Raw genomic sequence first — 15,227 nt, 5'->3', positions numbered from 1 at the left:
GTATAATCTTGCAATAACTGAAACATGAACCAGAATTTTAAGTATTTATTTTCTTCACATGAAAATACAATTTTTACTTTTCTTTTGGGGGTGCGTTACATAAAAAGGTTTCTTACTACAACCAATTAAATAAATATTTTCTTTATACAGTATTGGAATGTATCAAATGGATTATAATCAAAGATTGGCACAGAATTCCAGAAAATAGGTTGGCCCTCTTCGTAATGCTCTATAGAATTAAGGTTCACTCAGATTACTGTGGTACAATGGCATGATGACTATCAGGAGACAGGGCATCAAATAGATAGCACAGCAGCTGCAATGCCTAGAGCCAAAACAGATGAGATATTCTCAGAGGTGCTTGTTATCAATGGTGTTTTCTTCATAGACATTCATTCTCACAATCTGTTTTTATCGAGGTCACTTGATCCTGTTAACTAAACATAAGGGTCCATTTTGCCATTATTTGGTACTACAACACAATGTTTCCGCAGTTAGAACAAGCGTATTTTTTTTTCAGTGCTGGGATAAATCAGTATTTTCCCCACTTTGGCAAGGTTAGACCTCTATAAATACTATAGTGCAAAATAAATAAACCATAGCATATTAATCTATGCATTCCATTATGATGCAAAGAAGAATAAATTCAAAACACTAACTGGTACATGTTTGAGTAGCCTATTTCCTTACCTTTCAAGCATGGCGTCAAAGCAGGTCACAGCGTTATCTTTCTGTAGAACAACGATAAGACAAGGGCCCTCAGGTAGAGCAGAAATCTAGAGAGGAGATACAGTGAGTGACCACTGCATGCTGCTATTGCGCAACTATCAAACTCCTTCTACATAGCAGATACCCACTCCTCACCTTCCCATCCCTCAGAGGGTAGCATCAGTGTCTCAGCTATGTGACATCTCTGGGTCTCGTCCAAGGCACTCATCCTCGGCCACCAGGTGGCAGCCTGTCCTCAGCAGCTGCTCAAGCAGGTCCAGGTGGATGTGGGCTGGGCCCAGTACACTGGAGGGCAGCAGCAGGCAGGTGGTTTGGCAGAGAGCACTGTGGACCGAGGGCGCTGCTGCCACCCACACACAAACAGCCACGTTTACAAAGTTCAATTGCTGTTGATACCACATCAACTAAACACAACAACAGTTGCCCCAGACCAATCATAGGCAACGTCCCAATAAAAAGTAAATGATTAAGGGACCTGTTTTGTATCCACATAAAAGTAGTAAATAAGCGATTCAACAACAAAGATTCAGCTAGGCTAAAACATTCAAAACTTGACCTCACCTCAATTCAGTCCAGAAGCCATAAGGTGTGATAAAGATGGCTTGTTCGCAGCGGCAAGAGTGTGGCTCTGTTCACGGGCCAGACAAGCCAAATGGTCTAAGTGTACACTTGGTATCTGTGATACAGAACAGTGAGTGACAACCGACACAAAATGCGTTCCTTATTAAACACAGGGCATATGAGACGGCTATACGTCTAGGAATAGTAAATCATGTCTATTGTAGCACTGATGTACCTGCTCCTGTCTCATGGTGTTCGTCTCTGTGCAGCATAGGCCCTGTGGGAACAGGTCTCTGATAGCTCCTCGATCCTACAACATAGTATTATATCATTCATTATGAGCTACCACCATTACATCTGAAACATTAAAGCCTTGTTCCAAAGCCAGTCTCAGCCACTCTGTAACTGATTGATCTATGGTGTCTGGCAGGGCCTGGAAGGTGGCCCAGTATCGTGCGGGGTCGAGGGGCACTGACTGACCATAGATGCCGCTGTGTAGATGGTCTGAGCTATAACAGGCCCTCCAGAGGAATTGGTCCTGAGCGCGGGCCTGGGCAGGTTCCTCAGGTCCCAGCACGTCCAGTAGCATCTTCACAGCATTCTCCCTCTGCAGGCACAGAGCCAGGGAAGGCCCAGAGCTCAAGTACTGAACATGAGCTTCTACAGCAGAGGGGTCCTAGAGGAAAACACAAGAGGAAAACTGAGCCAATGCATTTAAAACAATATGACACAGCTGTGCTATTGTCCAGAACCAGCACATGCAGGTCCACCACAGTGAAGCCACTCCGCTGGACTTTGCTGAGGATTTTCAGGAACAGTTTGGAACAGTTGGGGACCTGATGGAAACAGACAAGAGTGGCAAATAGGGTGCTTAAATATTTTCAACTTTTGTACATTTTTGTAACCATTGTAGAAGTAATCAACTTTGCAAGTAACCAATGTTTAATAAAACATCCTACATTACATCATGTTATTTAAAAGGTCAAAGTTCATCCAAATAAACTCACCCTGCACCATGCAGTTTAACAATGAACATTAAACACAAGTCAGAAGGGAGGTGGGTGAGAGAGTTGTTTGAATATGCTGATGACCCGGTGACACATACCAGCTACATTAATGTGTGGTGGGGGTAGGAACTTCAGTAATGGGCGCACACTGTGATCTGAAGATGAGAGAAAATCCACATAGATCCAGCTATCCTTGACATGATTACCCCAGATATAGGGTAGTAGTGAAATAGTACCTAGCTTGCACTGACTAGTTTTTACCAGGGATCATGTCTCCCAGGGAGAAGAAGAGGGATGCTTGTCTGAAGGCCAGTTCAGGAGTGGGAGACAACAGTATGTTCAGGTTCCCGGGGTAGTCCCGTGGCAGGAGCCGCCGTAGGGTGGCGAAGGCGTCCACCCTCCTCAGGGCACACACCAGGGCAGGGGAGGAGGCCAAGCCCACCAGGCTGCTCTGCCACAGCCGGTCACCTACCTCATATCAAATCAAAATCAAATGTATTTATATAGCCCTTCTTACATCAGCTGATATCTCAAAGTGCTGTACAGAAACCCAGCCTAAAACCCCAAACAGCAAGCAATGCAGGTGTAGAAGCACGGTGGCTAGGAAAAACTCCCTAGAAAGGCCAAAACCTAGGAAGAAACCTAGAGAGGAACCAGGCTCACCTCTCATAGGGGCTCACCTCCCGCGCCTGCTGCCGGGACAATGTGGGCAGCCACTTCATGGCCAGTAGCTCGAATCCATCCTCCCCGACATCGCCTGATGGAGAAACAAGGTAGAAAGGAGAGAAATGCAGAGCAAGGTTAGGTAGGTGAGGAGTTCAGTGCTACAGCTGAATTGCAAGTACAATATTGGTATTATGAATAATATTATGCATTTTAAATATATTTCATTACATGGGCTGTGTTGTAGGAATGGTTAATGTGGGGTAAAGTATCTGTTGTGTCTCCTGTCCAGAGCCTGTGTAGCAGGCTCAGGCCCTGACTGATGTCCCTTCCAGCCAGCTTAAGCACCACCACCTGCTCCAGCTCTGGGTTGGATGGACACCTGTGAATGGACAGCACTACATTGCAGGGGTTGGGTACGGCCCACATACGCCCACCTGAGAACCAAGCATGAACATAAACTCAATTAGACAAGGAAACCAAGGAGGGGGTCATCATTGACAGACTGTGTTAACTCTTCCCTTACCAAAGCTATGGAGCAGGCTCTCTCTGTAGGGCAACATGTGAAAGCAGCTGCTCGGGTCCAGCTTTCCTTCATCTGACAGTCTGATGTGGATACATCCCAACAACCTCTGTGTCTCCAACTCTTTCACAAGGGCTGACAAAAAGAGGAATCAGTGTCAATAGACTGAACATTGATGTCACAAGCTCAAATGCCTCTATAGTGCCACCAGCATCAAATGGGATACATGTTCTTTATACACTGACTGTAAAAAACATTATGAACACCTCAACATGGAATAATCACAGATAGATGGGCATACTTGTAGAGGAGAGGATAGACACTGAGTGGACAAAACATTATGAACACCTGCTCTTTCCATGACATTGACCAGGTCAATCCAGGTGAAAGCTATGATCCCTTATTGATGTCACTGGTTAAATCCACTTCAATCAGTGTAGAAGAAGGGGAGGAGACAAGTTAAATCTTGACAATTGAGACATGAATTGTGTATGTGTGCCATTCAGAGGGTGAATGGGAAAGACAAAAGATTTAAGTTCCTTTGAACGGGGGATGGTAGTAGGTGCCAGGCTTGTGTGTGTCAAGAACTGCAACGCTGCTGAGTTTTTCAAGCTCAACAGTTTCCCGTGTGTATCAATGGTCCACCACCCAAAGAACGTCAAGCCAACTTGACACAACTGTGGGAAGCATTGGCGTAAACATCGGCCAGCATCCCTGTTGAACACTTTCAACACCTTGTAGTCCATGCCCCAACGAATTGAGGCTGTTCTTAGGGCAAAAGGGCGTGCAACTCAATATTAGGAAGGTGTTCCTAATGTTTCGTACACTCAGTGTACTTTTGAGGTGATAGAAGCAGAGATATTAGGTATTATAGGTTAAGTGCTATAACTGCAGGCAGGCTGGCACAGTGACGCAGGCCACTCTCTCTCCTCAGAAGTAAGACCAGGCAGTGGGAAGACAGCGCAACCCTCTTCTCATCCACAGTAACAGTGGGCGGACTGCAGAACACTGACACCTTGTCAAAAAGAAAGACAAACTTTTAAGGGCATAGTCAACATTGATCTCGCCAGCTTCTCTCATGCGCTTTGCTGTCAGATCAGTGTGGTGTGACTGATCTGGAGACAGTGTGGTGGAGGTGGGGTCGTTACCTGCTGTCTGGTGAGTCCCAGTGCCTGGGTTCGTTTGGTGGAGAGCTGCAGCCTCTGGGCCCCCCTCAGACTGAACCCTCTGCCTTCACACACAGACAGTACCTGGCTGTAGCAGCATGGCGCCACAGCTGGAGACACTATCAAGAACACGTCCACTATGAGGTGAGAAGGGAAGAGTCAGATCCACAGTAAGACATTTTGAAACTTCCAACTACTGTACTTAGGATCTAGATTAGAGTAAAGCATTAAGCCATAACTCTGACATTGTTGACCTCATTTCTGAGTTACCTTTAACAGTAGCACACAGGGTGGTAGAGGACCTGGTTAAATACAAGGGGCTGCTTCCCTCTCCATCGCCAGGGGCAGAGCTGAGTGTTGGAAGAAAATCATGTTTTTTGTGAAATACTTTGACTACTGTTTGTGTTGTGTTGTGTGTGTGTGTGTGTTATATATATATAGATGAAAACAAATGTATCAATCAGTGTTTACTGAGTAAACCTTCAGTCTTTTGACCTTCCATCTACTCATGATGATTAATGTTGTTGTTGTTTTTTAAATTGCTTGTTTTTTTGTTGTTGTTGCTTTACAACGCTTTGAGATTCTTTATGTAAGGTATAGTGCTATAAAAGTTCAATAAATTATTATTAGTAGTCATAATATGTTTGTTTTTCTATTTGTAATGTTTGAGTGATGGTTGTGAGACATCAGGATGGCTCTGGACTACAAACACACCTGTCAGTGGCGCCTGGTCAGGGTTCTGGGAATTATTTCCTGGAACTCTCCCTGCGAACCACGTGACCAGTTCCCTGTGCACACTGCTGGCCAGGCGAGGGGAGTAGAGGAGGGGCAAGTTCTTGCTGCTGTAGTGCAGGGCGTTGATGGATGCCGGGTCTGTCTTCCTAGCCAGCAGGGGGTCTGAAGGGCCTGTTACATCCTGCCACACGGTGCGGGCGTGAGGCCCTCGGACAGCCAGGGCAAGGCCAGGCTGATCGGCTCCATCATCTCCCTGCCCGTAGGATACTCTGCCTGAATCAGAGACAGACTTACTATAACTTACGGAATCATTCCAGTCTAGGCCACTGAAAATCTGCAGACTAGATAAGAATATAACAGAATAGAAGCTTATTAGTTGATAGACGTTTTACCGGCGCTGTTGGTCAGAAAGCCAAGAGGAGGGTAAAGGAGGCGGAGGCCACAAACACCCAACCCTGAGTTGTGGAGAAGGTGGAGGGTGTGGTGAACCACCAGGGGATGCAGGAACAAAGAAGTGTATCCCAGAGCAACAGCTATCTGTGAGGAGAAGAAGAAAAAAACTGTATGGTTGATTTCCTCATCCTATACCAACAGTCATGATCATGGGGTATTAACACTGAGGTTAGATGACACCAAGGAGCTTTGGAACAGCTGAGACATAAGATGTTCTTACCTAAGTGTGTAGCAGCTGAGTGCACATGGTCTCAGGCCTCTGACAGCTGAGTTCCTGAGTCTCCACAGTCTGCCAGTAGAAGCCTGGGTTCAGACCGAAGGTCCTCTTCACAGCCTGAGACACAGGACAAAGATACAGCACATTACAGGGAACACATCCACATCATCAAGTCAATCTCAGATTCTAAGCATTCACCTGTACCTACTACCTACCATTTTGTCTGAGTTGACAGAGATAAAGCTGTCCAGGCAGGAGGCAGGTATGTGGACGGTTGGGGGATAGGCCTGTTGGTCTAATAGGCTCCTGAGCTGCGGCAGCCAATGGGTGATGGCTCTGAGGGAGGTCTGAGAGAGGAACCTGCAGACACGCTGCTGGAACACACTATGACCCTTATCCACACCCCGTTTCTATGAAGAAAAAGGAAAATCACTTAACTGCAGAAAAGGTGGTGGAGGAAAAGAGGAAATGTTTGGGTGCATTCACATAGAATAAGGAATTAGAATACTACTACTACTAATAATAAGTAATTTAAAAGGATCTCAATGTTTATTCCTCTCACCCGGGGTTTTCGGACAAGTTGTAGGCTCTCTCCGTGGCACACAGCACAGATGTGTAGAGCCAGTCCATCCTCTGTCCACAGCTGCTGTAGGCCAGCCACCCAAAAAGGTACAGCAGCCCTGTCATCACCACCTTGAGGGCCTGGTGCTCCAACCTAACAAGTTAGAGGCCTCAGTAAAACATGGACTCCATCTCAAACAGAGTAAAAATAATCAAATGATCTCAGTTGAATGACGTTGTCAAGAACTAGTCAAATAAATATTCACCAAAGACAGAAACCAAGCAACCAGAGCATTGTATATATGGGATTTGGTTGTGGCTGACTCCACTGTTGGTGCTTTCCAATGATGACTGCTGCTGGCTACCAGGCCTGGACTGGAGAAGCATACAGTCAGCAGCAAGCACTCCTTAACCTGGCGGCAGGTTAGCCTAGTGGTTAGAGTGTTGGACTAGTAACCGAAAGGTTGCAAGTTCGAATACCCGAGCTGACAAGGTACAAATCTGTCGTTCTGCCCCTGAACAAGGCAGTTAACCCACTGTTCCTAGGCCGTCATTGAAAATAAGAATTTGTTCTTAACTGACTTGCCTAGTTAAATAAAGGTAAAAAAAAAAAAAAATCCTCCATATCAGCAGGCAGAGTGTTAACTGATTGTAGGTGAGAGGCCTCCTGAAAACAAATGAATGAAAAATATGAAATATGTAGGGGTAGCGCTCAAGTTATGACAATGACAAAGAAGACTGAGTGGAGATCTATTGAATTGTGAGCACCGAGTCTCTGTTCCAGATGAACTTACAGTGTCATAAAGAACATCAGTCTTCTCAGCGGCAGGCTCCCTGTCTCCGGCAGACCTTGTTGGTCTAAAGCTTTCCAGCTGTTTCTGGAGCTGTTGCTGGCACTGTGCTCTCTGTTTCTGTTGCTCTCTCTGCTCTCGGTCATTGACAGGTCATAAAACAGGTGTTCAGCCACCAGTGGAGGCTGCTGAGGGGAGGACAGCTCATAATAATGGCTGGAACGGAACGAATGGAAGGGCATCAAACCATGTGTTTGATGTACATTATTTGATACTATTCCACTCCAGCCTTTAGCACGAGCCCGTCCTCCCCAATTAAGGTGTAAACAAAACGTTCATGTTAATTAATTACATTATTCATAATCATGTGAAACCCACACAACTTCACACCCACACAATCATATATTTTACCTGAAATTGGTAGGATGTTGGACAGGTGCTTTCTGAGGCACACCAGAAGTTTTATCTGGCGCAGTTTCTCTTTTCTCTTCAGCATCTCCACATGACTGTGTCCTACAGAAAGCAGCCAGCCTCTCCAATATAGTATCCTGTGACCTTACATTGTCTCCATCTGTGACCAAATTGAGAATGAATTGATGACATCATTATGATAATAGCATTGAGTGTGAATGACAAGCTAGGTGCACACTGGTTACTCTACATCTACTAGTTGTTCAGCAGTAGCTATATCAGTGATACCTTAGAGTTACCCTATTGTCTACCTGGTTGTACTTCCATAGGTTCGTCAGACACACTGCCTCCTAAAAAGAGTCTATCTGTTTGACGAGTCAGAAGAATCTGGTCCAGATCCCAGTGCTCCAGTGGCTGATAAAAACACAAAGGTACTGATTTGTAGGACATAAAATTTAATCAGTATCTATCTAACTGCAGAATGAAAATGACCAGAGGTCAACAAATACATGAGTTATTATGTAGCACCTACTCAATTTATAACAGGAAACTTAAACTCACCTCAAAAGACAAAACAGTTTGACTATTTTGTAGTGGCTTTTTCAGAGCCATTTGGATCTGTTCTCTGTGTCTTTCTCAAAGCATTGAGTGACTCTAATGTGTTTTCTTCACAAGCTGTGTTATGTGAAGGGTGTGGCGATGTGGACTCAGTTGTTTTTTGTCTGTTTAGTGTTCCATGGCTGTGGTGCGCTGAGGTGTCCCCTTTCAACTCCACAGGAACATTGCTGCATGGATGGCCTCCTGCCCGAGCTGCATTTCTAATAGAGTCATGGCTGCATATCTCATTGACCTTATTACCTATGTGACTGGGCTCCTGGTGTGTGCCCTGCTGGGCTAAATCAGTGGCTTGATAAACTCCATGGGGTTCAGTTGTAGGCTCTCTATATGGGCAAACGGTCTCCTCTGTCCAACACAGTTGTGGCTGTGCCACAGATATTAGAAGCTCCTGTTTGGGATACACACATAGATTTACTCTGGCAAACACAATTCAAAAACAAATAAACACAACTCTAGTAGAACAGCAAGTAAGTAGCAAAGTTCATACAAATTAAGGGCTTTTCATAGGGATAGCTAGCTAACGTTGTCTTACTGCTGCACTTGTTGTTAGTTAGCTAAGTGCAGTAATCGAACTCACTGATGATAAAGAATCTGAATCAATGGACGGAATATGGGGTTTGAAGCTGTCAAAAAGAGCATTCCAACGCGTTGAAGGGTCCGTGTCCATATTGACATAAACTAATGCATCTATAATCATCAAGATAGACCACTCTTATGTGAAAGCAGTAGCAGTCAGCTACACTAAGTTAGCTAAAGTTAAATAGCTGCTAACAACAACTAGCAAACTGTTGGTTACCATAACAACTGAACTACAAGAGTGAGGAGTGCATATAAATTATAGAGGAGCAGGTGTTGCAGTGCAGAAGGGATGGGACCTGGGGAAAGATGGTCAACATGAACATGTCAACATCTGTGATCGACTGCGAGTTAAGTAATGTATGAACCGTTCAAGTTCTGCGGTCTATGAATCCTGCAGTCAGAGCTGTGTTGGAAATGGGCTGCTGTAAAATTGCTCCTGCCCGCTTCTTTGAAAAATGAAAACGTTATAGTGTCGTTATATGTAGGCCCTGAAAGTTTACTTCTCCCTCTGCTTAGAGTTCTGGACCATTGTGGTACAGGAGGAAGTGTTTGCCTTGTGTACACATATGGTCCACCTCAATAGCTGGGCCTCTGCACCTTTAATTTGTAAAGGCGGATATTGTTTACCTAGGGCCGATATCTATATTTGGTTGTGTGACCAATTCCTTGTTGAGCAAATCTGTCTCTTAAATATTTATTCAGAGGACAAAAACAAACATGACTTGTGTTTATTCAACGGATGCGTTTAATAGTCACCCATTCAAAGGTGGACTGCTTTGTTCTAAAAGAGTACTGTACTGTAAACTGTGTATTCTAGTAGGCTTACTTGCAATTTTTTGTGTGCAATGATTTAATGAACATTTCATGAAATATGAAACTAACTAAAAGTGTATGATGCAAAAGCTACATACTTGAAACATGTAGGGCATAATTACCACAGTAGCAAAAATAATTTGTTACAATACAGTGAGGGAAAAAAGTATTTGATCCCCTGCTGATTTTGTACGTTTGCCCACTGACAAAGAAATGATCAGTCTATAATTTTAATGGTAGGTTTATTTGAACAGTGAGAGACAGAATAACAACAAAAATATCCAGAAAAACGCATGTCAAAAATGTTATAAATTGATTTGCATTTTAATGAGGGAAATAAGTATTTGACCCCCTCTCAATCAGAAAGATTTCTGGCTCCCAGGTGTCTTTCATACAGGTAACGAGCTGAGATTAGGAGCACACTCTTAAAGGGAGTGCTCCTAATCTCAGTTTCTTACCTGTATAAAAGACACCTGTCCACAGAAGCAATCAATCAATCAGATTCCAAACTCTCCACCATGGCCAAGACCAAAGAGCTCTCCAAGGATGTCAGGGACAAGATTGTAGATCTACACAAGGCTGGAATGGGCTACAAGACCATTGCCAAGCAGCTTGGTGAGAAGGTGACAACAGTTGGTGCGATTATTCGCAAATGGAAGAAACACAAAAGAACTGTCAATCTCCCTTGGCCTAGGGCTCCATGCAAGATCTCACCTCGTGGAGTTGCAATGATCATGAGAATGGTGAGGAATCAGCCCAGAACTACACAGGAGGATCTTGTCAATGATATCAAGGCAGCTGGGACCATAGTCACCAAGAAAACAATTGGTAACACACTACGCCGTGAAGGACTGAAATCCTGCAGCGCCCGCAAGGTCCCCCTGCTCAAGAAAGCACATATACATGCCCGTCTGAAGTTTGCCAATGAACATCTGAATGATTCAGAGGACAACTGGGTGAACGTGTTGTGGTCAGACGAGACCAAAATGGAGTTCTTTGGCATCAACTCAACTTGTCGTGTTTGGAGGAGGAGGAATGCTGCCTATGACCCCAAGAAACCATCCCCACCGTCAAACATGGAGGTGGAAACATTATGCTTTGGGGGTGTTTTTCTGCTAAGGGGACAGGACAACTTCACCGCATCAAAGGGACGATGGACGGGGCCATGTACCGTCAAATCTTGGGTGAAAACCTCCTTCCCTCAGCCAGGGTATTGAAAATGGGTCGTGGATGGGTATTCCAGCATGACAATGACCCAAAACACACGGCCAAGGCAACAAAGGAGTGGCTCAAGAAAAAGCACATTAAGGTCCTGGAGTGGCCTAGCCAGTCTCCAGACCTTAATCCCATAGAAAATCTGTGGAGGGAGCTGAAGGTTCGAATTGCCAAACGTCAGCCTCGAAACCTTAATGACTTGAAGAAGATCTGCAAAGAGGAGTGGGACAAAATCCCTCCTGAGATGTGTGCAAACCTGGTGGCCAACTACAAGAAACATCTGACCTCTGTGATTGCCAACAAGGGTTTTGCCACCAAGTACTAAGTCATGTTTTGCAGAGGGGTCAAATACTTATTTCCCTCATTAAAATGCAAATCAATTTATAAAATTTTTGACATGCGTTTTTCTGGATTTTTTTGTTGATATTCAGTCTCTCACTGTTCAAATAAACCTACCATTAAAATTACAGACTGATCATTTCAATGTCAGTGGGCAAACGAACAAAATCAGCAGGGGATCAAATACTTTTTTCCCTCACTGTACATATTTTGAGAAATAATTAATATATGCTAAATCATTGAATGTACAGGGAAATTTGTAGGCTAATAACAATTATTTTGAAATTATTGTCTTCCAAATGTCTGGCGTCTTTGACCCCTTCAGCAGTTCTTGAAATGTTCGTTGCTGATATCCCTCAGGTCATGGCCAACCAAGCCTGGAGGGCTGTTGCATGTTATATTGTTGTAGATGGTGACAACAGTGTGGGGTTCCTCTCCCTCAGCCAGGGTTTCCACTTGCCGGGGCACCGTCTGCGGTCTCCTCAAGCTGTAGTCTCTAAGGGGAAGGACACTGCAGTCACACTTCCAACGGTTCCCCGTCAGCCACAGTTGGTGTAGGGTATCTGGGATATCTGGTGGAATGCTGCTAAGAGCGTTATCTTTCAGGTTTAGATAGCGTAGCCTGGGCAGCAGCTGCATGGTACCATTGTGCAGGATCTCCAGCCTGTTAGCTGAGAGGTCCAGCCACGAGAGATGCTTCAAGGGCACGAGGGCCTCAGAGGGAAGTTGACGGAACAGGTTGCCGGACAGCAGCAGATAGTCCAGGTTCTTCAGGCCGTAGAAGGTGTGGGAGGTTAGGACCTCGAGCTTGTTGAATCTCAGGTCTAGTTGTTGTAGGCCTAAGAGTTCCACGAAGCTCTGGCGCTCCACCACAGAGATGTTGTTGTTTTGAAGGAAGAGCCGTCGCAGACCCGATAGTCCAATGAAAGCTTGGGTCGTGACCCTGTTCAGACAGCCCTTATCCAGGTGAAGACTGTGGAGCTTGGAGAGACCTTTGAACACTTGGTCTGGAAGACTGCGGAAACAGCTGCCAGACAGGTTAATGACAGCCAGGTGAGAGAGGCCCATGAAGGTGCCCATCCGGGCCTCCTGCACCTGGTTGTGCTCCAGCTCCAGAACCTCCAGGTGCCCAAGCCCCTCAAAGATCCTGTCCCCCAAGGCCTGGATCCGGTTGTAGCTCAGACGCAGTTCTTCAAGGTACTGCAAGTCACGGAAAGTCCTGGGCCTTAGTCCACTGATGGAGTTGTTGGAGAGCCGCAGCACATGGAGGCTGTGAAGACCAAGGAAAGTCTCATCGTGGAGCGCTGATAGTTTATTGTTTGTGAGATCCAGCCATCTGAGGGACTTCATACCCACAAAGGCTCTGGGTACCACCGTCACTATCTGATTCTGGGCCAGGTAAAGCTTTTGCAGTTTGGGGAGCTTCAAAAACACATTAGCCTTAATGACCTTCAGGTAATTTCCAGTGAGGTCCAACTCCTTCAGCTCGGTAAGACCTTGGAAGAGTTGTGGCTGTAAGTAAGCCAGCCTATTCCCAGCCAGCACCAGCTCCCTCAGGCCATGCAGGTTATGGAACCCAGTCTCAGGCAACACTGCTAATGAATTCCACCCCAAGTTGAGAAGCCACATATGTGAGAGGCCAGCAAACAACTTCTCCTCAATGCGGGACAGTTGGTTGTTATGGAGACTAAGCGAGGCGAGGTTAGGCGTGTTCTGGAAGATAGTGCCCGGCAACGAACGGATGCGGTTGCGCTCCAGGTGGATGTGAGCTAGCGACTTAAGCCCTCTGAACACCTGGGAGTCAAGGAACACCAGCTGACCGCTCTGTAGATTCAGAAAATCCAAGTTGCTGAGATCCTTGAAAGCGGTGGCAGGCAGAGTGGTGAACAGGTTTCCATCCAGCCAGAGGGAGCGAGTGGAGACAGGCACGTCAGAGGGGGCCTGGGTGTAGTTGCGTGCGCTGCAGTAGACATTGAGCTCTAGGCTGTAGTCGTCATGCAGACAGGTGCAGCCCTTGGAACAAGGAATGGGCTCCTCAGTAGGTTTCTCTCCCCCTGTGTCAGGGTCTGGCAACACCAGTGATGTCCCCAGTACCCACAACACCAGTAGCACAATGGTGTGCATAACAGCTGGAGGTAGAGAGCAGAGGAAGTAAGCTCAATGTTGGTGCTCCTTATCTAAAACTACTTAATATGCTTATTCTCTTTGTAATAAACATGTATTTTCTCACATATTAAGTCCTCCCTGAAAGCCAATCAATTAACATCTGTACTCAGATTATTCAGATTTTACATGAACCATCAATATTATAGACAATGCCTAGGCCTATTTTCAATACTAAAAATACAAAAAAATATTTACTGCAAACATTCATTACTAAAATATGCAAAGCTACTATAAAGTGTACATTCATTTCTATTATGTGTAATTTTAAAAGATGAAAGTTCAATGAATCAGAATAGTTTCCACCTACCTTATATTTCAGCAATTTTGACGGAGGTAGACCGACAGACAGCCACCCACTAAACGAAGGACGTGTGTATCTGTGTTTGGAAAGGAAAACCTGCCTAGTCTTTCTAGAAAAAGTCAGACCCACTGAACTCTCAGAATTAACCTGTTCATACCCTATGACCAGCATCATCATCAGTCTTTCAATGAGACTATGGTCTTATCTCTCTCAAATATACTTTTTATACCTATGCCAACCAATCAGTATCTTTATAAGTACATTTTGAGTGAACATTCTTAACTCTTTGATGTTCAAGAATTTAATAAACAAAATACATTTTTCCCATGACCTCAGATTTGTCATAGTACATAACATCATTAATACCCCTAAGATTCATATTATATGAATGTCTACTGTACATGTGGTCTGACTTTCAAGTAGCCTTTTGCTGTTTACTAAAGCCAGGGTCCTGTCTCTGAGTACATTTACTGTAGATTCTGACTGATACAGACAGCATGGCTGAGAGATAAGACAAACCTGGTGCTCTGAACCTGTGCTGGCTGAAAAGTAGCAATGGCATTTTGAAATGTATTACAAAAAGAGATTCAAGTTTGTACTTGCATTGTGCGTAAAAGCTTAGTATTTTTTGTCCGAATTTTGTCTCGTATTCAGTGCACTTTAGCCAATCATTATCCCAGGTAAAGGGAAATGTAGCTGTTTCTTATCTCACAGCACACACATTGACCAGCAAACAGACTCTGATGTTAAACGTGGGTTGACTTTCACTTTATCCTCTTTCTCTGTAGCTTGGTTTCGTGAACTTACTGGACTACCCAGAACCGGACGTGTGCCTAAGGACATTCAAATTCAATCAAATCTAACAGAAAACGGGACCATTGCCTGGACAATCCTGGACTTTGACAGGCGGTTAAGAAAAGACATGGGTATGTTGTGCAATGCCTTCTCTAATACTGGCAGGCATTACATGACATTGTTTTGTCACACTGAACATTTTAGTTGCTAAATTATATCCTAAACCTAGACTTAAGTAGGTATATCAGGGTTTTAAGACACAGTCATAATTTTGACACAGAACTGTCACCTTAGGCTTAGTTCTCTGTTTAGCTCAACAAGTTTCTCCTTTCACAATGTGATTGTTCCATGATAGTGAACAACATGAGACTTGCCTGAAGGGTGTTAGAAAGACAAAGCATCCCTAATATTTAAGCAGTGTGTTTAATTTTTATAATTGGTGGTGCTATTCACTTCTTTCACCACTAGAGAACACTGCTGCTCTGTTACCTAGGCATATGAGACATGTTGAAGGAATCCAAAAGCTCACTTTCTCTGAAAGAAAAGACCCTTCAGCATACACTCCAGTTATCCCAATCGGTTTA

At 44.6% G+C, this 15,227-nt stretch overlaps 1 protein-coding gene and 1 pseudogene across 1 annotated transcript; both read right to left on the bottom strand.

Annotated features, from left to right (window-relative positions):
- Nucleotides 1-30: 30 nt before the first annotated feature.
- On the bottom strand, nt 31-7,902 carry LOC139561848 (dynein axonemal assembly factor 8-like; annotated as a pseudogene).
- A 1,825-nt stretch (nt 7,903-9,727) lies between these two features.
- LOC139577833 (insulin-like growth factor-binding protein complex acid labile subunit) lies at nt 9,728-13,987 on the bottom strand. The gene is made up of 2 exons (XM_071404998.1): nt 13,855-13,987; nt 9,728-13,510 (listed from the first exon to the last, which is right to left on the bottom strand). The coding sequence occupies exon 2, from the start codon at nt 13,503-13,505 to the stop codon at nt 11,703-11,705; it is 1,803 nt and encodes a 600-aa protein (XP_071261099.1). The 5' UTR covers nt 13,506-13,510; nt 13,855-13,987; the 3' UTR covers nt 9,728-11,702.
- Nucleotides 13,988-15,227: the final 1,240 nt, after the last annotated feature.

The sequence above is a fragment of the Salvelinus alpinus genome, chromosome 1 (genome assembly GCF_045679555.1).
Source record: "Salvelinus alpinus chromosome 1, SLU_Salpinus.1, whole genome shotgun sequence".
In the NCBI taxonomy this organism is placed as follows: domain Eukaryota; kingdom Metazoa; phylum Chordata; class Actinopteri; order Salmoniformes; family Salmonidae; genus Salvelinus; species Salvelinus alpinus.
The sequence above is the reverse complement of the archived record's forward strand: the minus strand, read 5'-3'. Positions and strand labels throughout refer to the sequence as shown.